Source organism: Lathyrus oleraceus, chromosome 6, assembly GCF_024323335.1.
Source record: "Lathyrus oleraceus cultivar Zhongwan6 chromosome 6, CAAS_Psat_ZW6_1.0, whole genome shotgun sequence".
NCBI classification, from domain to species: domain Eukaryota; kingdom Viridiplantae; phylum Streptophyta; class Magnoliopsida; order Fabales; family Fabaceae; genus Lathyrus; species Lathyrus oleraceus.
Genome location: NC_066584.1, coordinates 71,131,327 through 71,155,637, shown reverse-complemented (window position 1 = coordinate 71,155,637; position 24,311 = coordinate 71,131,327). Strand labels below are relative to the sequence as shown.

At 32.5% G+C, this 24,311-nt stretch overlaps 1 protein-coding gene across 1 annotated transcript; it reads left to right on the top strand.

The window, feature by feature from the left end:
* The first annotated feature begins 6,095 nt into the window (after positions 1 to 6,095).
* Positions 6,096 to 7,200, top strand: LOC127092459 (uncharacterized). The gene is made up of 2 exons (XM_051031336.1): positions 6,096 to 6,211; positions 6,311 to 7,200. Exon 2 carries the CDS (start codon positions 6,330 to 6,332, stop codon positions 6,921 to 6,923), a length of 594 nt encoding a protein of 197 aa, XP_050887293.1. The 5' UTR covers positions 6,096 to 6,211; positions 6,311 to 6,329; the 3' UTR covers positions 6,924 to 7,200.
* Positions 7,201 to 24,311: the final 17,111 nt, after the last annotated feature.

The window sequence follows — 24,311 nt, the reverse complement described above, 5'->3', positions numbered from 1 at the left end:
ATATCTATCTATCTATCTATCTATCTATCTATATATATATATATATATATATATATATATATATATATATATATATATATATATATATATATATGTGCATATATATGTATGTATGTGCATATATATATATATATATATATATATATATATATATATATATGTGCACATACATACATATATATGCACATATATATATATATATATATATATATATATATATATATATATATATATATATATATATATATATATATATATATATATATATATATATATATATATATATGCACATACATACATATATATGCGCATATATATATATATATATATATATATATATATATATATATATATATATATATATATATATATATATATATATATATATATATATATATATATATATATATATATATATATATATATATATATATATATATATATATATATGTGTGTGTGTGTGTGTGTGTGTGTGTGTGTGTGTGTGTGTGTGTGTGTGTTCATCTCCTTCACTCTCAAATTCTTCATACACATCCAAAAATTATCCAAAATTCTGATGATGTTAAATTATTTGAACCAAAGCAAATTAAAAATGCTTACGAGGTTAATATGCTTGGTGTCAAGATAGAATATGAATCTACAAAGAAGACATCTTGAGCTTAAGGATCAAGCACCAGTGTTGATGAACCTAATATGATTCTTAACCCTGAACCATTGCAAATGGTTGTTCCAATTGACATTTCAGCAAAAAGATCAAAGTCTGTTGCCACCCAACATAAGAAAACATCTGAAAAGGTTAGTACCTCTAAAATGGAACCATTTGTGCATGTTCATAATCATGTTGAATCTATGAATATTGCTAAGGAAGTTGATTCCAACCCCATAAGGAAAATCATTTATTATGATGAAACCACTCTTGAGGAATCACATGTGGAACCAGAAGTTAAATCACATGTTGATCCATATGCTAAAACATTTGTTCCAACATCTGGTGAACCACATGCTTAACCCCTACTGAACCAACTGAGGCTCAAAGTAAGAAGGGTAAAGGTAATGATAAAGATAATGACGATGATGATATTCTCATTCCCAATATCATGAAGAGGAATATTGAAAATCTTACCAAGTCTCAAGAGAAAGCTGCAAGAAAGAAGTGGTGAATGTTGATGAAAAACTGAGACTGATGAAGAACCAGCAGTGATAGTAATGAGAAGTATTGCTAAGTTTGTAGCTGGTAGAGTTAAATACAAGAAGAAGCAAAAATTTGTTACTCCTAAGTTTTCTAAGAAGAATACTGAGAAGGTGAAGCAAAATTCTCCTAAAGAAAATCTCGTGAAAAAAAAAAGGAAAGTTGAGGAAAGGCTATTAAGAAGAAGTCTCTAAAAATAAAAATTGTGCAAACAAGTGACTCTGAGATAAATGATGAAGGATGCAGAGAAGAATTTATAAAGAAAAAGAGCTTAGAAAATAAGCTCCTGATTTTTAAGAGATTATGGATTTGTCGAAGGATGCTGGACTAATGAAGATTGTGTTAGACATTGGTCCTTATTATGAGAAATTGGTCAATGGGTTCATTGTCAACATATCTAATGAATGCAGTGTTAAAGAAAACAAAGAATTTATGAAGGAGTATGTAAGAGGTTGTTTTGTGAAATTCTTTTCTGAAATCATTAATGAATATTTAGGGAGAAAAAAGACTGAATCTGATTAAGTACACTCCATTGAAAAAGTAGCAAAAGAAATTACAGTCAGGAAAGTCAAGCAATAGACAAAGAAAGGTTGTAAGTTGTTAATTTACTCATGCACATCTTATAGAAAGGTTGTAAGTTGTTTTAGTCAAAAAATTCCAAAAGGGGAGATTGTTGTTCCTTTGGTTAACTGTTTTAGGCAAAAAAACATGGGCAAAACAAGATGAATTTGTGAAGAGGCAACATGTGAGACCAGATGCTCCAGCATGTCTGCAGTACCTGTCCTCAATCTAGAAGACAGATTCAGTGAGTAAATCTGAGCGTGTTTTTGGTTGATTCCAAGAAGATTTGTCGTTAATGTTTTGTGTATTTTAGCAATATGAATTTAAGGAAGATTGGCTAAAAGATTGTACAATTCCATATCATATCTTAGAAGATTTAAATTGATTTTAAAATCATATCTTTTTGGACAAGCAAATCAAATCTTCATAAAAAAGAAATATGAATCAAATCTATTGTTATTGAAGACCCTGCAGATGGAGTTCTATATATAGAGACTCGGACCCAACAAAGAAAATACAAAAAAAGAGACGAAGATATTGACGTTTTAGTGTACTAGGGTTTTGTTCTTTGAGTCTTAGTTTTTATTGTTTATTGTAAACCTCTAAAGAATCATAAACTGAATATTCAAGGCATAGAAGTTAATTGCTAGTTGAGTTGTAATTCAACATCTTTAATCTATTGAAAGCATAAATCAATAGGGTGGTGATTGAGAGAAAGTAAGAGGGGATCTCATATTTAGGGGGAGTCTTGAATAGAAAGACACATGTAGTATTATGAAGTAGGCATTGGATATAGTTTTTTTTATCTAAGACTAACTGTACTAATACTATTGAGGATGCATTTCCTTTCTTGGGTTAGATGCCTCCAGACGTAGGTGATTTTGCAGTAAATTGGGTTAACAATTTTCTTGTGTTCTTTATTGTTTTATGTTTTAAAATCCTTAGTCTGTGATAATCTGTTATAAACTAATTTTTGTAATACATATTGTCTAAGACACTGTGTCTCACTTCTGTCTTGTGTAGAACAAATTTTTAATTCATAGCATATATGGAATTTTGTCAACATCAACACAAAAAAGGAAAAATCTATTTCTATTTTTATCAACATAATTAGAATAATAGAATCTACACAACATAAACTAACATTTCTAAGTTACGTGCATGGCTAAAGTGAGTGAGTTACGTAACGAATACATAATGAAGAAGATAAACAATGGTGGAGGAAGCTTCTTTGATGTTTGTTTTTTTTTATTTTGTCTCAAGCTATGATTGGTTTCTCGGGAGAATGAAGATGAATGAGAGATGTAAAGTAAATGAATAGTTAGAGTTTAGTTCTATAAAATAAATGAAAAATATGTTTCCTCTTGGTTGGACAATCCAACTGAAGAAATAGATAAATTTAAATAAATAAATAAAAATAAAAACATATTTTTAAATAGATAACTAATATTACACATTGATTGGATAGTCAATGTGTAATAAAACGTATTATGAAATTTTAATAGATATGTGAAATTTTAAAAAACACATTATGAGGAAACATATTGATTGGATAGTCAATGTGTAATAAAATGTATTATGAAATATTAATAGATATGTGAAATTAAAAAAAAAAGTAAGACGCTAATTGTTTTTTATGAAAATAATAGATAAATTTTAAATAAAATAAAAAAATAAGAAAAAAAACGTATTATGAAATTTTAATAGATATATTATAAAAAATAAAAATAAAAATGATAAGAGTTGGAAATTGAAGCGTGTTCTACGAGGCACTGAGGCACATTTTCTAATGGTTAGATGTATAATCTAGGAAATATGTGATATACTTTTTAATTCAAAATTTAGAGGATTAACACCATTTTACTCCTGTCATATAGGTGAATTCTGGTGTATTCCCATATAAAATTTTTTGTAAGACTAACATTGTCATACGAAGATTGTGTTATTTTATACCTTGTGAAATTGTTTTTATGTAAAACTAACCTTGCGATACAAAGATTATATTGTTTTAGACCCTGTAGAACTTTTTTTTTATAAAACTAACTTTGTTATTTTCACATGGCAAATAGCTTTAAAAAAATTACTTTACATGATTAGTTTTACAAAAAAAAAAGTTTTACACGGCCTAAAACAAACAAATCTTTGTATAACAAGGTTAGTTTTACAAAAAACAATTTTACTGGGTCTGAAATAACAGAATCTTCGTATGACAATGTTAGCTTTAGAAAGAAAAAAAATTAGTGAAAGTAATCGTGTCTTGGTTGGTTAGATCACCGAAATAATTTTTTGTTAAGAAATGTATGAACTCAATTACAAGAATGTATATGGATACTTAATATCCATAGGATGCAAATAAAAATACATAATGTTGATATCTATGAGGCTACTAGCTCCATTACGAGAATTGTTTCCAACCACAATTATAGAGGCAACTTCTTGCCCATAACTCTACCCAATACTATTTGTAAACACTCCTAATACTTTTTTACTATATAAAATAAGATAGAGTCTTGATAGAGTTTATATAGATTGATATCTAGATCTTACACATTGATTTTCTAAGAATATGTTAGGTTAAACTCTAATAAGATATCAGAGTCTATCGATCAGACCATAAGCCGCCGATCGTTTATATCCACGACCAAATCCAAAAGTGTGTTAGACGTGAGGGATGTATATGGAAAATCACAAACCCTACATCGGTTAGAGGTAAAACTTTGAATTTTTTTATATAAACGCATACTTTTCATTTTACAAACCGATTTTGTAAAGAGATGTTTAGTCAACCTATAATAAAATGTTATTATTTTAACAAAATAACTTTCGTTAACAAACTAAAGAATTATTTTTCTTCTTCTCTTCGTTCCCACCTAAATCATATTCCCTATATTTTAAAGTCACTATCGTTTTAGGAAAAAAAATCAAAATGAATATCATTTTCACTTTTTAATGTTGAAATAATTATTATTTTTTAAATATATTCTTTATTATTATTCTGTACATTATTTCTAACATATTAGTAAAATTAATTTAATAAAAATATAATGTTTTATGATAATAGTATTGCATTATTTAATGTATGTACAAAATGATCCTTTCATATTAAAATGGAGTGAGTAATATCCTTACAACTATACTAACAATTTCCATTATAAAAATGTATCAACACTTAATTTTGTGGATTAAAGGTCGATTCATGGCTATAATTGAAATAAAATAAAATAAAAAACACACAAGTGACATGAAAAATAAAATGGTGGTGGGAAATCCAACATAAAAAAGAAAAGACATGAAAAACCTACTTTAGCAGCTTCCAGGCAACCAGGTTAGGTTTCTTCGATAAATAATGCAAACTGCAGTCTGCATAAGGTAGTAATTAACATAATAAAGTGAGCAATTATTTTGGCCAATAACACATTTTTTTCTCATAATTCGACACATATGATTGAGTCTGACACCGTATAAAAACTGGTGTACTTCTCTTGAACGAAGAGCATGTCCGGTCTCCCTCATAACGAAATCATAACATTAATTAACCTTAAATTGTTAAATAAATTTCCATTCTATATTAAGAATAATTTATATTAATTTTTTAAATTTGATTTATGATCAAAGTTGAATGAAAATTATAATCATATCAAATTTGATATAATTCAAATTTTAAAATGACAATTAAACTTAATTAAATAAAAAATGACAAATAGATATAATTTAAGGGATGGAATTATTAAATGTCATAAACTAATTAATAAATAAAAAAAATATTTTTATTCATAGCGAATCTATAAACCTTAACAAATTATTATTTCTCTTAGTTATACTGAATTCAAACCGTCTTTAATGGTAATAGATTTGAATATCCTTTATACTTCTATAAAATATATTAAATATATTTTACTTATAAAAAATAGAGTATACAAAATATATGATAAATTTTATAAGAAAATATATATATATATATATATATATATATATATATATATATATATATATATATATATATATATATATATATATATATATATATATATATATATAATCTACCAGCAATACTTTTAATAAGTAGAAATTAAAAATGAAAAAAATAAATATGGTAAATTTTATAAACAAAAACATATTTCTATTTAACTAACTATTTATTCATGAATTTGATTTGAAAACATAGAAGCATTCTTAAATTCATTTGAGAAGATATACAATCATTCTTAATGATTTGGAAATTATTTAAAGGTGTTTTAGCTAGCTAGATGAAAAGCACAAGAGTCCAAATGGAAGACAAATAAACCACACTTAATATAAATAAACCATTAATTAAGATAATAAAAAATAATAATTAAAAAATTAATCTATATATGTTGCTATTGAGATCATTCCAAAGCCGGCTAACAGAATAAATCTGTAAGCAAACTTCTAAGACTTTTCCACTTTACACCACACATTCACTTGACCATACATCTTTAGGTAATGCCTATGTCCTTCATTTGTCTCTTCCTCAAACCTTCTCCACTTTCTTCTTTCTATATTACTCTTCCCTCTCACTTCTCTTTCTTTTATCTCAAGGTTTCATAAGTTTATCACCATGGAGTTCAGCTACCTCCAAGAAGATTCAAAGAGTTCGAGCGACGAAAACATCGACCGATCCTCCGACCAAAACCACGACGACGACCACGACCACGATCATGACATGGGAATTGGTAGATCCTATGAGTGTGTATTTTGCAAAAGAGGTTTCACAACTGCTCAAGCTTTAGGTGGACACATGAACATACATAGAAAAGATAGAGCAAACAATAACAAAAGTGTCACTAAAACAAATTTTATTCCACCTAGCTCAAGCAAATTAGTACTTGATCATCATCATGATAACTATGGAGATCTTGGATTTTATTCAACAATTAATCCAAACCATCTTGCAAGAAGTGGTTATTATTCTTCTTCAATTTCATCCACAACTACTACTCCTGAGGTAGATTCTCTTAACTATCATCAACTATATTTTCCTTCACATCATGTGCAATATAGTGAGATGCTTTGTGTTGAAAATCAAAGAATGTTTGGACAAGATTGGAGGGGTTTGAGCTTGTATACAAATCCATTGATTAAAGACAAGATAGAAAACAACAATGAAGTGGATGAATTGGATTTGGAGCTTAGACTTGGTCATTATCCATAGCAACAATTAATATGTAATTGCCCTATTATTTCTCTACCTTTATATATAAATATAATTGCATGTTTATATATTAATTCTAATGGCATGCAATTGTATATTGAGAAGTAATTAAGATTTCTATGTTATGGAGGCTTTTTCAAGTTAGGGTTCTATGATATCATATAACCCAGAAGTTTTTACATATGTGAATGTTTCTTTTGTTGCTACTCTCTCTTGTTTAATTTTTGTATTCATCTCTTTCTTGTTTAATTTCAATGAAAATTAGGTTATTTATGTACATATGAGTGTTTATTTATTTATTTATTTTGTAATATATTAATTAATTAATTAAATTATTTTACAAACCTCTACTAACTTTAACTATTGTTCTTAATCTATCATGATTATAGATATAGATTGTGCAAGATAATTAACTCTTGAAATTAAAAATTGGTGACCTTATAGAATTGTCTAAGGGTGTAGCTATTTAGTGGTTTTGATGAGTATTTGATTAATGTAATGTTTGCTGTTTCAAAAAAAAAAGTATCCAGTTTGTTTGTAATTGTTAATTTGGCTATGATTGGAGTAATCAATGTTTTAAGTTATTTAGCGATTAAGAACGATATTATTTTTTCTGTTTTTGGAAATATGTTTTTTGCAAGGTTAAGATTTTGTGATGAAGATGTTATTTTTGTTAGAGCTAAGATAGTCATTGCTAGGATTATGAATGAAAGTTATTTGGTGTAAATTTAAAGGGGTCTTCCTATTCTTTTTCTTCGATCCAGGTTTCCTTAGGTTTGTTTTGAGAGAGAGTATGGAGAGGGAGTGGAAGAGATGACTTTGGTAAAACGAGAATGATTGAAAGAATGCAAAGATTTAGATATAAAATAGTTTTACAGATTTATTTTTATTCATAATATATATAAAAAAATGGAATGGGACATGAGAAAATGAGGAAAGGAATTAGAGAATTAGGATAGAAAGGAATCCGGAACACGTATGCAAGTTCATCCACATATCATCATTCCAAACCAAGCATGTATTCAACAAAATGGAAAGTTCTTAATCATGAACAATCCCAATCATCAACAAAACCCTAACATGTAAAGGTTAATGACTAACTAAGAGCCCCGCCTTAATTGATAAAACTTTGAAATCTTGAGTGAATTGATGATAAGAATGATGATGTTCAAGCTGTATTTTCTATTTCCTTCAAGAATCTCTTCAGAATTCATACATGCAATGAGAGTAGATGCTGAATTTGGATTCTCCTTCCTCTTCTCCTTAAGTTTTCGCCCCACCCCTTCTCTACTTTCTATCCCTAATTCTCTAATTTTCTAAATGTTAGAGAGAGAATGAACATGAGAAAATGAGGAAAAATGCTCCCAACATGTTACATAAATATCTTCCAATTGAATCTTTTTCCCTTGTCTTTATTCCATATTACTAATGGTGTCACTAGTTCACTTAATCATTAATCTTAATCACCATTATCCCATATAATTAAGAGTGATTAGAACCTAGGGAATTACATCATCCCATTCCCCTTAATTAAAAATCCGTCCTCGAATTTAGGAATTTATGTGAATAAATAAGAATATAAATCTCGCATCTCTAACTCCAACTCCCACTTCCAGGTGGTCTCGTTCGGATGCGATTCTTCACAAAAAAAACCTTCTTCCACAATGCCTTAACTTGTAATCCACTAGACGTCTTGGTTGAGGTTGGAAGGAGAGACCGATTTCCACTTTAACCGTATCCGTAAGGTTAGGTTGAAACAAATTCAGGGCGAACTTCCTAAGTTGAGACACATGGAAAACATCATGAAGTCTAGAAAATGAAGGCAACAACGCTAACTGGTACACCATTTCGCCTATCTGACTTATAATTTGATAGGGTCTTATATATCCCGGGCTTAACTTTCTCATCTCGAAAGGTTCCTTTAGGCTTAGCTTCGAGGAGACCTTATAGAATATGTGATCTCCTTATTCAAACTCCAATGACCTTCTCCGCATATCCGCATAAGTCTACTAGAGATCTTGAGCTTTATTCATCTTATCTCAGACTAATCTTATATTCTCGGTGGTTTCTTGGATAATCTCAGGTCCAAAACCCCTTTATATCCAACTTCCACCCAACACATAGGCGTTCTACATCTTCTCCCATACAAGGCTTGGCATAAAGCCATTTCGATGCTTGGATGGTTTTTAGGGGAACTTCCATTTGTCATCATTACTCTTGTTCGATACGGATTCTTGATCTTTGTAAACTTATTTCAAATAAAAGCACTATCCTCTTTCTTTGTTTGTTTACCAAAGCTAGTGATCTTCCTTTCAAGTGTTGTTGACGAATTTCTTTACTTCATCAATCACTCGCTCCTTCTACAAACTCAAGCCCCGGGTATTATTTTTCTTTCCTTTATCCCTCTCTTTTTAATTTTTATCATGGATTTCATACGAGATTGTGACCATTCTGGAGAATCCTCGATTTCCCTTACTGCCAATGAGAGAAATAGGATTTGGAATAAATGCATGAGAGAGTGTGAAGGTTATTTGAGTCAAATGGATTTTGACTGGATTATTAGAGAAGTTTATGGTGAGATCCCTTCACCTATTAGTAACACTGACTCAAAGTCCTCTTCATCGGGTTTCTTGGATGGTCTTATGGAGACAACATGGTCTTTTATTGACAAAGAGGTTCTGAGCTACGATCGCAGTTCATCGACGACAACTACATCTTGAAGCTTCTTTCTAATAATCCAGTCTCTTCTACCGGGAACGAAGAACATGTTGTATTAGAACCTTGTATGGTTGGTGAGAGAGTTTGTATTACTCGACCAAAAAAAGTATCTAATGAGTATTTCTATTTCTACTCAGGGGTAATCAAGGACTTTAAAGTTCGTATCCCATTTACCAATTTTGAGTCTGGTCTCCTCAAAACCCTAAATATAGCCCCTTCTCAGCTACACCTAAATGGTTGGGGTTTTATCAAGGTTTTTGAACTCGTTTGTGATGCGGTGGATATGACGCCCACCTTAGGTTGGTTTTTTTAATTCTTTGAGTTAAAGGGAGCGGAAAAAACAGGTTGGGTCTCCCTCAGCAGGATTCTGAGAAAAATTTTCCTTCAAGCTTATACCATTAATTTTAAGGGTTTCACTAACAAGTTCATTCGAGTGAAGAGCAGGGAAATAAGTCCTCAGGTTACATATGCGCTGGACAAGAACTATTGTTTCCCGATTTACTAGTCTGATAGCCCATTACTGGTTTCTACTATGATAAGTTGAACGCTCTGGAAATCCGAGCCTTGGCCGTTCTGGATGCTTTTCATGTAGGGAAAGTTAAGGACTTGCTACATATGGTTGATGACCCGAAACAAATTTCTAATTTCTTGGATAATGCTTACATATTCTCATTATTTTTTTTTTTATAACCTTATTGTCTTATAGCTCCTAAACTATACTTTGGTTTTGTCATTCCAGCTAACATGACAAACCTCAAACTTTCCAAATAAAAGTAGTTGATGGATGAAGCAAGAGAGAGGTGGGGGAGTAGTATGCCTCTAAAAGCGATATGACGGGTATTCAAACCCATACTTTCAAAAGGAAGAAGTTTGATGATGTCAAAGCAGTCCCCATTGTATAAGAATCCTAGCATGTCAACATTCCTCCCTATGAGGACTCCAAGTCGGGTTCTCCAAAGAAAATGAAGACCCTAATGAGTGGTGATATCAATCAGGCTGACCTGACCATTACTACCTTGATGCAAGATTCGGGTAGTAGTCACCAATCTAAACCATCCTCTGAATTTAAGTTTTGATCCAACAATTTTGATGGTTTGAGATATATTTATGATCCTCTGAATGCAACTGAGGACATTGAGAAGGTGAAGTCCATAGGTGCTCAACGGTTTACCCAAAATCTTGAGCCTACCTGATTGAGATGTGCAGTCATGACTCGGGGTCTGTTTGAAGTAGGTGATGCTTATGAGAAGAACGAGGTTCTCCTTACTAAAGACATAACCCAGTTGAAGGATGACTTAAAAGTCCATACCGCCAAGGTAGAGGAGCTAACCAAGAAGCTATCAAAGATGAAAAAGCATAAGGAGACCTCAGAGTCCCAGTTGTCGGAAATGACAAAGCCAAAGGAAATCATTGAGTCCAAATGCTCGGAGCTAGAAGCCAAAGGAAATTGTTGATGTTGAGATGATTGATTCAGAGAGGAACTATTGTTGTGGCCTTGTATTGGCTATGTTCATGTTTAGTTGTAGGTTCATAGAGGAACCCGTCACGGGTATTTGAGATGGAGGTCGAGACTTTTTTTGTGTAGCATTCATGCATCCTTTATATCAGAATTTAGGTTTTGATGAGAGTCCTACGATGATGGGCTTGGCCTTGCGATGATGGTCCTACGATGGTGGACTTGGCCTTGCGATGAAAGCTCTATGGTGATGGACTTGGCATTTGCGATGATAGTCCTATCGTGATGGACTTGACCTTGCAATGTTGGATGTTTCAGTAACATACCTTGGAATTTCCAAGATTTTGGTACCACATGCATTGGAGTAGGGGAGATGAGTATATTGCATACATAAATTGCATTTGTGAATGATTGTTGTGATGAATGTATTATGTAATTGATTAGTAGTCTTAATTGATATGTCATTGTTGTTTTATACACCATTAACATATGTGTAAGATCTTAATAAAGTTGAGTTTTATTTTATGAAACAACTGGAGATGGTTTTAATTGTTTATTTCCGCTGCAATTATACTTTTTTGAGAAAGATGTTTATGCTGAGAAAATGTGACATCCTTTTTGAGAATTAGTTTTGCATTATGTTTTAAAATCGTATTTTGGGTTTAGGGTGTTACATAAGAAACATACCTCTCGATTTTTGTTAATATCTGAGGGAAAAGAAAGTATTTACGTCTATTTCAAATTAAAACCAAGAGATAAAACCTATTTTTTGTAATTTATAATTTGTTTTAAATCTCAATTTGATTGGTCTGTATTTGTTTACACATAAATTATATACAAATTTTGTGATAGAATAAGAGTATTTTATTTTATAATTGAACATAAGTAAATATATACATAATACCAAATTAAATTGTTTACAAAACCAAATATACATATATCCAAAGTGGTACACCAAGAGAACCTATACATATTTGAAAACATAATCATATAATGGCAAAACCATATACATATGTAACAAAAAACATATACACAATGCTTACAACAACCAAGAAAAACTAGTGTTATTGAGATTCATAAAACAATAGGAAGCAACCGGTCCAACATGATCGGATTTCATCTATACTTCTTGTGGGAATGGTGTTTGGTTGCTAAACATCTATAATTTGAACAAAATTTAAATTATGATAAGCTATCAATAACAATAACATTAACTAAACAAATATAAATAAATTACATGTATATGGATAAAGTTAATACATTAACTTATGGATTAATAATGCCTCCAGAGACAATATCAAGCATATATTTCATAACACATTATCATAAAAATTATACTTACGAGCATCAAATTTGTAGTACGGTTATGTCCAACCAATCATCTTCCTTCAAAAATTCCCAAACATAACTTTTATGAAGTATATAAGCTTGTTCTAGTTCATGTTTTAATGTCATCTCGAAGATGTATGACATCTCCTCTACCATCATTGATAGTCTTTACATGTTATCTAGTTGAGTTAGTGTGGTGTCAATATTGTGTTATGGGGGAAAAACCTACCTTTTATGATTGCACCACCCATAAAACTTTCTCGACTACTTTCTCAACTATGTCTAACTTATCTGAATTTGGGTGGACGATTACAAACATTGATTTCAATTGTTGCATCATAAAAACAACTTCAACGTAATACATAAATTTAAATACACAAACAATAACGACAACATACAACATAAATTTATGCTTAACTCAATCACATCATGAGTACACATCTCATACATTTCCTTGGTCAACTCTAGTTTCTCCTCAACTAACCTCTCTAGTTCCTCCGGGAACCTCTCTCGGACCTCCTACAATAACTTTTCCCGCTCCTCCAGATGCACCCTGTCACATTCCTCTTGAGTCACTCTATCTCGCACCTCTTGACTCAGCTTCTCTCGCTCCAGTTCTAATACTTCTTTTACTTTCTCCCCCACCCTTTCATCAAATATCTCTTCAATTTCATTCTTATGGATTACTTCGTACTTTTTTGTGATGATCTAAAAAATAACCTCAAGATGGTGCCTCTTCCAAGACCATGGACACACCCATCATGCTCCTTTGTTCCAACCACGTCTACCAAGATGTCATAACGTTCTCATGGAACAAAGATACCATATTTGGATTTTCAACTAGTAAATCCTATAATACATATAAAAGTTCTTCTTTACCAAATTGAATTAACTGAAATAAGTGAATTTATGTTCCTTAGGGGGCATATGATGGACATGATGTTGGAATAATTGGTCCAACAAGTAAAACCAGAATAACAACAATATAAAACACAATAAGGAAGGAAATAAAAAACACAAGAGATTGGTAACCCAGTTTGGTGATACCACACCTACTTCTGGGGTCACTCTCCCCATAAAAGGAAATCCACTACTTTGACTTCGTACCCTTAGTCTTACAAGAACCAACAAACCCTATTTTGTTCAAAGCCTCTTCTTAATCCTCGTGTTTTTCTATTTAAGGAATCCCATAAATATGAGAATCTACTCACTTTCTTCTCAATCACACAACCCATGATTGGTGTTTACAACTCAATAAACAATGTTAAATATTACAACTGAACTAAGACAAATCTTATATGCCAAGTTACTGAAACATAGAGGTGTACACAAAGATCCAACCATAATCAGGTTATGGCATTAGTGTGGAATACAAGACTCAGAAAACCTACACATAAAGACTTTACTCTTGTGTACAAACCCCCCTCATAAAACAATGAAAATTGAGTATCCTTATATAGAAATGATTTTGGGATTTTTCTTCATGGATCTCTGAGTTACTTACATCTAGAATAATAGAGATTATGTTGGATATGATCTTATCCATTAATCTCTCCAAAAGATATGATTTGTTACTTTCAAATTCAAATTTAAATATCCATTTAAATCCGATTTGATCTTCAATGATTACTAAACAAATCAACCATATATTTCTCAACAAACTACAACAAATCTAATTAAAATATAATCAGAATTTGTGCATCAAACAATATCCATATGGGTTGTTGTCAAGGCCAAATGTCAAACGACACACATGCTGGAAGATCGTGTTCCATATGTTGCGCCAGAACATCCATATTACTCCTCTTCATTACTTGCATATCTTTTATTTTAGAGTGAGTTATGGATAGAACATAGGTCTTATCCAAACTTTAATAACATATGTTTGTTGTAAAAGACCAGATGTTGCACCATACATGTTGGAACATCGTGTTCCACATGTTCCCCATCTGCACCAAACAGCTTGAAGAACTTCCATGTTGTTTCACATAATGCAACCAATCCAAAGGAATAACAAATTCCCCCTTTTGCAAATTATGGAAACACAACTCTTCAAGAAAAACACAATTGAGTAACAAGGATATCCCTTACTCAGACCAAACAACAGCCGCAGTAGAAGATAATCTCATTAAAGCAAACATCAGTAGCGACAGAAGCAGCATAAATTTATAGAACAAACAGGAAATCTTAAGGTCGTTACACACAGATGAGTTTGCAGGTCAGAGGTTATGAGGTAGTTACATACACATGAGAAAGCTACACAAAGCTCCATAGATAATCAACATGCAATCATTCAATATGGGTTAGGCATGCATGTAAACATTGTTAGTTTTCGGTAGATTGAAGGTCAAAAGCTACTACTAACACTTAGATAAATCAACACACATTCAATGTTGAGGTCCAGATGCCAAGTTAGTTGCTTCAACATATGTGCACACAGTCAGGTCAGGATCATATCAGTCATCAACAGTTAGTCCCAACCAGAATAATTTGTACATATAGTCTAAGTCATAGTCAATAGCATATGTTGAACTCCATACACCACAAAGTCAGTAGTCAAGTTAGACACTCCACTACGCACACCATTTCTCCCCATTTTTGCCACAATTTGGTAAATGCATGAAGGGATAAAACCATAGAAATACTACCAAACAACTCAGAGTAGAGAAGTCTTCCTTCAAAGCATATCCAATCTTCCAAATTTTCTAAATCCAAATATTTTTCCAAATTAATTTGGATTAACAAATTGTATCCAAAAGACATATTTTCTAACCAAATGCATAACTAACAGTTTGCACACCAAGATGTCTAACAACATATTCTAGACATCTTGCTTTCCATTTTTCCTATAAAAATAAGCCAACCAAAGAAATAAAAATCTCCCATTTTGACTATTTTTTAGGAGAATCACATATTTAACTACTTCTTCAAGATTGCACCACAACTAGTGCTCAAGAGACAAACATTATCAAAAAAGTGTGTCGTTTCCTTTTTCTCCCCCATTTTGCCTAAAAATAGAAAAAGGACATAGAAGGGACCATAAACAAAACAGTAAGATTCAGGATCCATAACAAAAGCTTGACAGAAACAACAGTCAATTAGACAAGCACATATCTTCAGCCAAAAGACCTGAAGAAGGGAATAAGTACCATAGAGCAAAAACACAAGACCACAATCATCAAAGTAACATCAGAATAATAGTAGTAGCAATAACTGGTTAAGGTTAAAAAGCTCAAACATTTCTCATCAAAAACTAGATTAGTTTCAACAATAGGTGCACATATGTTAGACACAGTGACTAAGACATATTTCCCAACATTCAGCTTGAAACTGAAACTCAACAACCCATGTGGAATGTCTTCATTCTTAACTTGAATCTCCTTTATCAACCTAGGATAACATGCTCCAGCAATCAGCATTACCTTCAACAACTGAGCATCACTATGAAGCTCCATAATTTCATTATACTTCAGTACTTCAACATAATGTTATTCTTCATCCTCACATACAGTTTCCTCTTCTTCCTTGGTCATAATCTTGTAAATAGAAGTAACTTTTCTTTGGCCCAAATAATCATCAATGATTGGAGTTGAAAGCTTCACACACTTTCCTCTGTCATACATTTTTCTATACTCCTTGCATCCTTCAATATTACACTTAACAATAACATTCACAATGAATTCATTGACCATATTTTCATAGCAAGGACCAACCACTTTTATCAATTCCATGATATCTTTACAATAAAAAGCTTCTTTACTTAACTCTCTTTCACAAGAAATTCTTCTTTAGAAGACATACTTCCAATTTTGTGAGAGGAATTATCCATTGAAGCTCAGACAACTATGAAGAGATATTTGCTTAAGTCTTCACGTGAACAAAAGATTTATGAGTCTATCAGAGTTTCCTCGATTGAAGATATAAGACATCCTTTAGAGGTTGACTTTCTTTAGACTTCTCTTTTCATAGGCTGATCTCTTCAAAGTTTGCTTCTTGACTTCTGAAGCTTCAGAGTCTAGATCACTAGAGGCTGACATTCTTTAGATGTTGACTTCTTTAGAGTCTGGATCTTCCATCAGAGCCAGAGTCTTCAGAAGTGAACTTTAGAGTCAGAGTCTGAACTTCAAATTTAGAATCTCCAAGCTTCTTTTCATCTATTCTTAGTCTTATAATCCTGCATACTTTAACAAATGTTAGAATACTCAATTGTTCTTTAAATACTTTGTTATCATTAAAACCCAAGGGATATGGCATGAACCAATTTTGTTCCAACATTATCTTTGGATACATTTATGTAAAACTAAGTTGAACAACATATTTCTGTGTAAAAATCACGTTTAAACTCAAAAATTACAAATCCTAGCTTCAAGTAGAATCAATTATGAAGAGAAAAAATATTCATGCTTTCGAAAAACCAAACACCTCAAAATCATTACGAAATCAATTTTGCACTTCTAAAATTATGTTTTTTAGAATTAGTTATGATTAAAAGTGTGTTAAATGTAAAGTGATTTATGTTTGGATACATTTTTGGTATTTTCGATCGAATTCTAGTCTCGACATGGATAGGTTCATGTTTTGGCAGATGCTCTACATGTTGTATTCGAAGTTTATTCAAGCATGCAAGAGTCAAAGATGTGCATGTTCTAGTCGAATAAGGTTCTAGCATGCAGTTGTATAACTTAGCTTGTTGGTTAAGTTAGCTTAGTGCTTAAGTTAGCTTAGTGTTTAAGTTAGCATGTTGTCTGTAAATAGGTTGGTATCTCTAGTTGTTTAGATATGGTTAAGCATTGTTTGTTCTTATTCACTTGTAACCTTTTGCCCTAATTTGAAAAGTGAATAGAAAAACAGTTTTAACCAGTTCTTCTTCTTCTTCTTCCCCCCCCCCCTCCTCTCTCTCTCTCTCTCACACACACACACACACACATAAAACTAAAATGGTTTCTTGTGTTTTTTCAATAAACTCAATCTTTATCGGAGTTTTATTTGTTTCTGGTGCGGCATTTGTCACAATAAATTGGTGTGGTGAGCGTGGATAACGATGCCACCAATGAAGTATGAGATTGAGAAATTCACTGGTGTGAATGATTTCGATTTATGAAGCTTGAAGATGTGAGCCCTACTAGTTCAGCATGGGTTGTTCGAAGCATTGAAAGGATTTAAGAATATGGATGCTCCCCTAACAGAGAAAGAGAAGACGATGATGATCGAGAAAGCCCACAGTGCCATTACATTAAGCCTTGGTGATAAGGTTCTCCGATAGGTCTCGAAGGAGAAGATAACAACCGGTGTATGGATTAAACTCAAGGTTTGTACATGACTAAATCCCTAGTAAATTATATGTACCTTAAGCAGGCTTTGTATACCTTCAAGATGAGTGAAGATAGATTTTTGACGGAGCAGTTGGATACGTTCAACAAGATGATTCTTTATCTAGAGAATATTGAGGTTAGTATAGATGATGATGGTCAAGCTTTGTTATTGTTGTGTTATTTACCTAAGTCTCATACTCATTTCAAATAAACTCTCTTGCATGGAAGAGATTTCATGACCTTTGAAGAAGTTCAATCATCCTAGTACTCCAAGGATTTGAACAGACGTATGAAGCATAAGCCATCATATATTGGTGAAGGTTTGTCCGTTAAAGGGAAATTCTTGAAGAAATATGGTAGGTTTGAGAAGAAGAAGGGTAAAGGTTAACAGAAGTCTTATGGTGGTGATACTCATGTAATTAGGTGTTTCCATGTAAGAAGAAGGTTCATACAAGAAAGGTGTGCATTAAACACCCTAATAATCTTGGAGGTAAGGATAATGGAAACACAACCATTGTTCAAGATTATTTTGAATCGTCTAATGTCTTGGTAGTTTCAAGCAGCAATTCTTGCAAGAAATGGATCATGGATTCTGGTTGCAGTTGGAACATGACTCCAAACTATATGTGTTAGAGAAATTATGTGATCAAGATGGTGGATCTGTGTTTCTAGGAGACAACAAATCCTACAAAATTATAGGAATTATATTTGTGAGATTCAAGCTCCATGACTAGTCAATAAAGTTGTTCACCGATGCCAGGTATGTACCTGATCTGAAGAGAAATTTGATTTCTCTTGGTGAGTTCAACAAGAAGGAATATGTTTTCAAATGAGAGCAAGGTATATTGAGAGTCATGAAGAGTTAAACGAAGTCTTAAGATGCAAGAAGAAACAAGGTTTGTATACCCTTGAGGCTGAGGTTGTAAGTGGATTAGCAAATTTTGCCTCCATGAAACCTATGTAAACGACAGAACTATGGCACATGAGGTTGGGTTATGTCAGTGAAAGGGGTCTTGTCGAGCTAGGGAAACATAATCTGCTAGGTGGTGACAAAGTCGAAAAACTGGAATTTTATTAACCTTACGTGTTTGGTAAATCCTGTAGAGTGAACTTTAACAAAGTTTAACAATGAACCCATGGACCCCTTGATTACATTCATGCTGATTGTAGCAGTGAATTCATGACCACTGAGCTATTGGTTAACTCAACGTCAATAAAACTAGAGTCTCCATCACGCTTTTATTGTTTCCAAAGGAAAAGGGAAAAAGTACGAACAAAACCCAAAGATAAGAAGTTTTCAAATAAAAACTAAGAAAATGTCAGAGATTACATGTAAGGGGGTTTGTTACACAAAGGGAAGGTATTAGTACCCAAAGTGTCCTAGGTACTCCTAGGGAGCCCTTTTTTGTGTGCAAGGGTTTTTGGTTGAAAAGATGTTTGCTAAAAATTGAATGTGGGGATGAGAAAAGAATTCATTTATTATATTTTTGTGTTTGACAAGACCTTCAGTCTTATGCCTACATACCAACATAAAAATGAGGGATAAAAACCTCGTAGTTCGTGGTAAAAATTTCAAAGATATGTGGATTGGTTTTAACAAAAGCTTAAAGATCTTTTGTTATCAATGGGATAATACTCAACCAAACATCCATCGATAATGAGGGCTTTACAACATTTAAGAGTGAGGTATCCAACTTGGATTCAATCAACAAGTATGCCACTAACCCCTAATAAATGGAAAGACTTACAATCAATATATCATGGAATGGGAGAATTATATCTCTACCAGAGATAACTCAAATATAAATGCTCTCTTTTGAAAAAGTTAAAAGAAAAAGGAACAAAGTGGCCAAAAGGATTAGATGAGTTTATTATTTCTTTTTGTCTTTTTGAAAATAAGGTCAATATGATTAAGTTCATTTACAAATTTGATTAAGAAAATATTTTGAAAATCAATGGCATAAGGCCAAAGTTTCTACTCATTAAAACATGTCTAAGTTGAAAACAAAAACAAAAAAGGTTTTGAAATGAGGGAGAGGTTTTTGAAATTAAAGAAGGAGAGGAGGAGATGAAGGGACTATCCTAGATAAGATTTAAAAGTTTATAGTTGAAAAGGTCTAACCAATGGGAAGCATCCACAAGACAATAATGTCAGATCGAAACCCAATTCCTTTGGACTATTAAGCAAGCAACAAGCATAACTATCCAGGAAATTAATGAGATGACCAAATGGTATCAAATAAAGATAACGAAACATCCAAGGAAGCACTCAAAAAAGCAAGCAGTCTTCAATGTCTTTTTAGATGTATCAGATGAAATATCCCTTGAAACATACTCGAATAGAAGCAACAGATAATATCAATAAGATCAAAATAATAAATCTAGACAAAGAGAGAGTATAACAGATGAATCAAAGGAGTCTCTCAAGGCTTGTATCAGATGGATGGCATTGGCCAATAACAGGTCTTAAAATAATGGCATTGGCCAAGTCCTTTTCATAGCTCAGGGATGTTTCCTACTCTAAGTCAAAGGATTCAAACCAAGTCAAGGGAAGAGGTCCAACAATCCACCAATGTATTTTTTAGAGTTTTTTGTTTTTATTAAGTATTTTAAGGTCCTAAGACCATAAACAAAATAAAGTCACAAGCACACAATATAATACAAGCACAAAATATGGCTCAAGTGAGCAAAGTGAAAATGACTGAAACATAAACAAATTGCATGAATATAAATGGCAATGAATAATAAAGTGAAGGAATTTAAATTGCAAAAAAGTAAATGGAATTAAAAAAATAAAGTCAAAAATAAAGAGATGTTAGTAAGTGTTAGTGGGAGAAGAAAATTGTTTAAGTCATTCTTTGGAGAACACTCAACCATCCACTCATAAGCATGAAGATTGAACCTAGACATCATCCATGAGAAGGGCTCCAACTTAGATAAAATCAACAAGTATGCCACTAGCTCTAATAAATGGAAAAGAGGTCAAATCTTCACACAATACCATGGTGAGTGGGAGACTTACAATCTCACTTACAAAAATGTTATGCCTTGGGGACAAATTTAACTCTATGTTAAGCAATCGTAATTGGACTTATGTAGAAGTCACAACTATCTGAGGCCGGACAATAATAATATTGGTGTTAATGCATGCTAGAGAGAAGGTATAAATAACCAAGCTCCTAAAGCATACCACAAAAAAAATGGGATGGACCTATCTCAATTAAGCTCATGTTGATTCATCTGACACAAGGTCATTGATGAATCAACTGGCATTTGATCTGGTGGGAAGTCATTGGCCATGGAGGGAATGGGGAAGAAAAGAGATGAAAAATAAGAGAAGAAGTGAAAGATAATTCCAAATTGATCAAGGGATGAACCTCACTTGATCAATACTATTCATTCATCTTGAGGGATGAAGTTCAAACTTCATCAACCCCCTAAATCCAATAGTATTGATCAAATTGAAGTCCAATTCAACCAATATAAAGGCCAAATAGAAGATGAGTAAACACAAAGTCAATCAAGTGGCTCAACAAAGTTTTAAAACAATTAAACAAATTCAATTCAATTTTTAAATGAAGAAAAATAATTTTTAAAAGGGGAAAAACCTCAAATCCATTCAAATCACCAAATAAATGGCCAAGGGATTTATCACAGATCAAACAAGGTCAAAGGACCTTAGACTAATTTTTTTGGCATTTTTGAAATGTCGGAAGTATTTAAAATCAATTAAAAACAAGTCAAAAATCACAAAATTCACTAAAAATATAAAATCCAATCCAAAAATTAATTTTAATTCAGAATATGGAAGAGGAAATTATTTGAAATTTTTTAGTGAAAGTCCCATATTTTTTGGATTAAAATTGAATATATAATGAATTAAAATGAGAAAAGGCTAATTAAAATATTAAAATAGAAAATCAGAAAAATAAAAAAAGCAAGGGTCATCAGATCTCCCTCATTAATTGAGGTGGTTGATTTGATGGCCACGCGCATCAAGTCTTCCGTGTTCCAAAGTTAATGCGCAACATGGATGGTAATCAGAATGGAAGGCCAAGATTAAAACGTGAACCAAGGATTAAATGACCTAGACAAAGCCAGCGCATCACCGGAGCCCTAGCTCCGATCATCTTCTCCGATCACCCTCGTCGGACTTTCCAACAAAAATGTCACCAAAATAAATGGATCTTACATCAATTTGAAGAGAAAAATGTCATGATCTCGAATCTAGCCTCCAATTTTTCCAATTCTCACTATATAGGAAGATATGTGGAATTGAAAATTGAGGTTCCATGACTGAGTTGCTTTGATTCAACCTCAAAGCAACTCAATCTTATTTCCTACATTGGTAGGACTTCAGGAAACCAAAAATCAAGCAAAATGATGGAGAAATGAGAGAGAATCAAAGAGCTAAAGTTTGAGAAATTCCACCTTCAGGTGATGAATTCTGAGCAAGATCTTGATTCAAGTCCAATTTTCCCTGCTTCCTCTTGCTTCCAGAAGATGTTTGAGATGAAAAAGGATGTGAACCCTTGGAGTTTTAGCTCACAAGCAGAATTTGAACTAAAAATCGATTTCAAAGAAATCTTCTAGGTGTTCTTTCAATGGAGGTTATGGAGTTTATGGGCAGAGCTTTGGCAATGATCTCCTCCATTTCTGATGCAATGGCAATGTACTTATAGGCTTTACAATTCATTCCACACCTTTTAAATTTTCAACCAAAAATAGAAAGTTGTGCGCATGGGTGCATGGACATCTGATTAGGCCCAAGTAATGATGTAATCCCCTCCAAATTCATGCACAATTGATACTGAAGTCATAACGTGGAAGCATGCAAAGGAGATTAACATTTGAGTGCAAAAGTTTCCAAATTGGGCCATGCAAAGGAACCGTGCGCAAGTCCCTCAATTTTGATTCAAATGCAATGACCTTAGATTCTTTGGAAAGCTACCATTAAGGGGAAAAACTTTGATTTTTAGACTTTTTCCATTTGAAGCTTGGATCATGATGAATTCTGGCCTTGAAGTGGGAGGAATCAAACATACTTGAAAATTTTCTAAGTTAAAAGTCAAATGACCCATTTTTCCACCTTGAATAACTTTTGCTATGAGCTTCAAAGGACTTTGGTTCATTCTTCAAATTTGTAGCTATTTAAATCATATTCAATTTGGTCACAAATGTGACACCATTTGAAGCTTTCATGATAGAGTTATGTATTTTAAAAGTAGAGGAAAATTGCATGTTCAATGGTAAGGATCCAAATGGATCTATAATGTTTCCTCATGGCATATACCCTTATATGTGGCATTTGACCTTTGTAAAAGAATTAAAGTTAAAGACGACATCTTGAAATTAATCATGAAACTTGGATGACCTTCATATCATAAAAATTGAAGAAGTTATAGTTATTTGAAGTTGACCCTCTATCTAGGGCACAAACAAAATGACATATAATCGTTCACTATAAAAAATGACTTTCCAAGAAAAATTAGATTTTGATGACAACATGAAAGTTGTTTGAAATGTTATAAAGAGTAATTTTCACTTGGAATCATTTTTATATGACAAAAACTGTAGGATATAGAGTCTAGGGAACCCTAGATTTGACCAGTTGACTTTCTCTGGTCAACCTCCTTGAACCAACTTGCAAACTTACAGTTCTTTTGCTCTTTGGGGATCATGGAGAATAATATATGCTTATTATGAAGTAAAATGGAGTATCCTTTAATATATTTTACCAATTATTGAAGAAAATTGCTAAGGGAGGCACACAAGATACCCAAATGAATTAGGGCTTCCTTGACAAACAAGTTTCAAACTCTTGATGAACTCTTGATGAAAATGTCAAATAAAGAATATTGGGATCCATATATGATGCTTTGAGTCAATTTAAACCCTTTCTTGATTTATCCCTTGCATTGAGGGTCTCAAAACCTAGTTGTGAGCTTGATGAGGCACAGGTGGATACACAGACTACCTACAAAAGAAACAAAGTTGCACTAGACATATTTTTGGTATTTTAGTTAGTAAACAAAGAAAATAAAGTATGATACAATCAAATGCTTGGTGATCTCTCCCAAATTCAAACCCAATGAATGATAGGTGAGGAGGATACCAAGATGTGATCCCAATGCTAATGCCATGTTAATGAGATGGCATGAGGGATCTTAGGGGTCAAATTTGAGGTCTTACACTGATCATTTAGCGCCTGTAGGGAATCTTTCACACTCAGGTGCAAAGTATTTTCTATCCATAGGTGGTGTTTGTTCCATAAATTTATGGATATTCATCCAGAATACTAAGGATGAAACTTTTGAACATTTTAAAAGTTAGAAGACCCTGGTCAAAAATTAGACTGACGGGAAGGTTAAGAGGTTGAGAACCGATAATGGCCTTGAGTTCCACAATGAAGCTTTCGACAATTACTATAGTATGTCTGGTATTTTAAGCCACAAGACTACTGCGGGTACTCTTCAGCAAAATGGCATGGCTGCAAGATTTAATCGAACAATCCTGGAAAGGGTTAGATGCATGTTGGTTAGTGCTTGATTGAAGAAGGTGTTTTGGGCTAAG

Coding starts and splice junctions, on each gene's coding strand:
- LOC127092459 (XM_051031336.1), top strand. CDS start 6,330: ATGGAGTTCAGCTACCTCCAAGAAGATTCAAAGAGTTCGAGCGACGAA.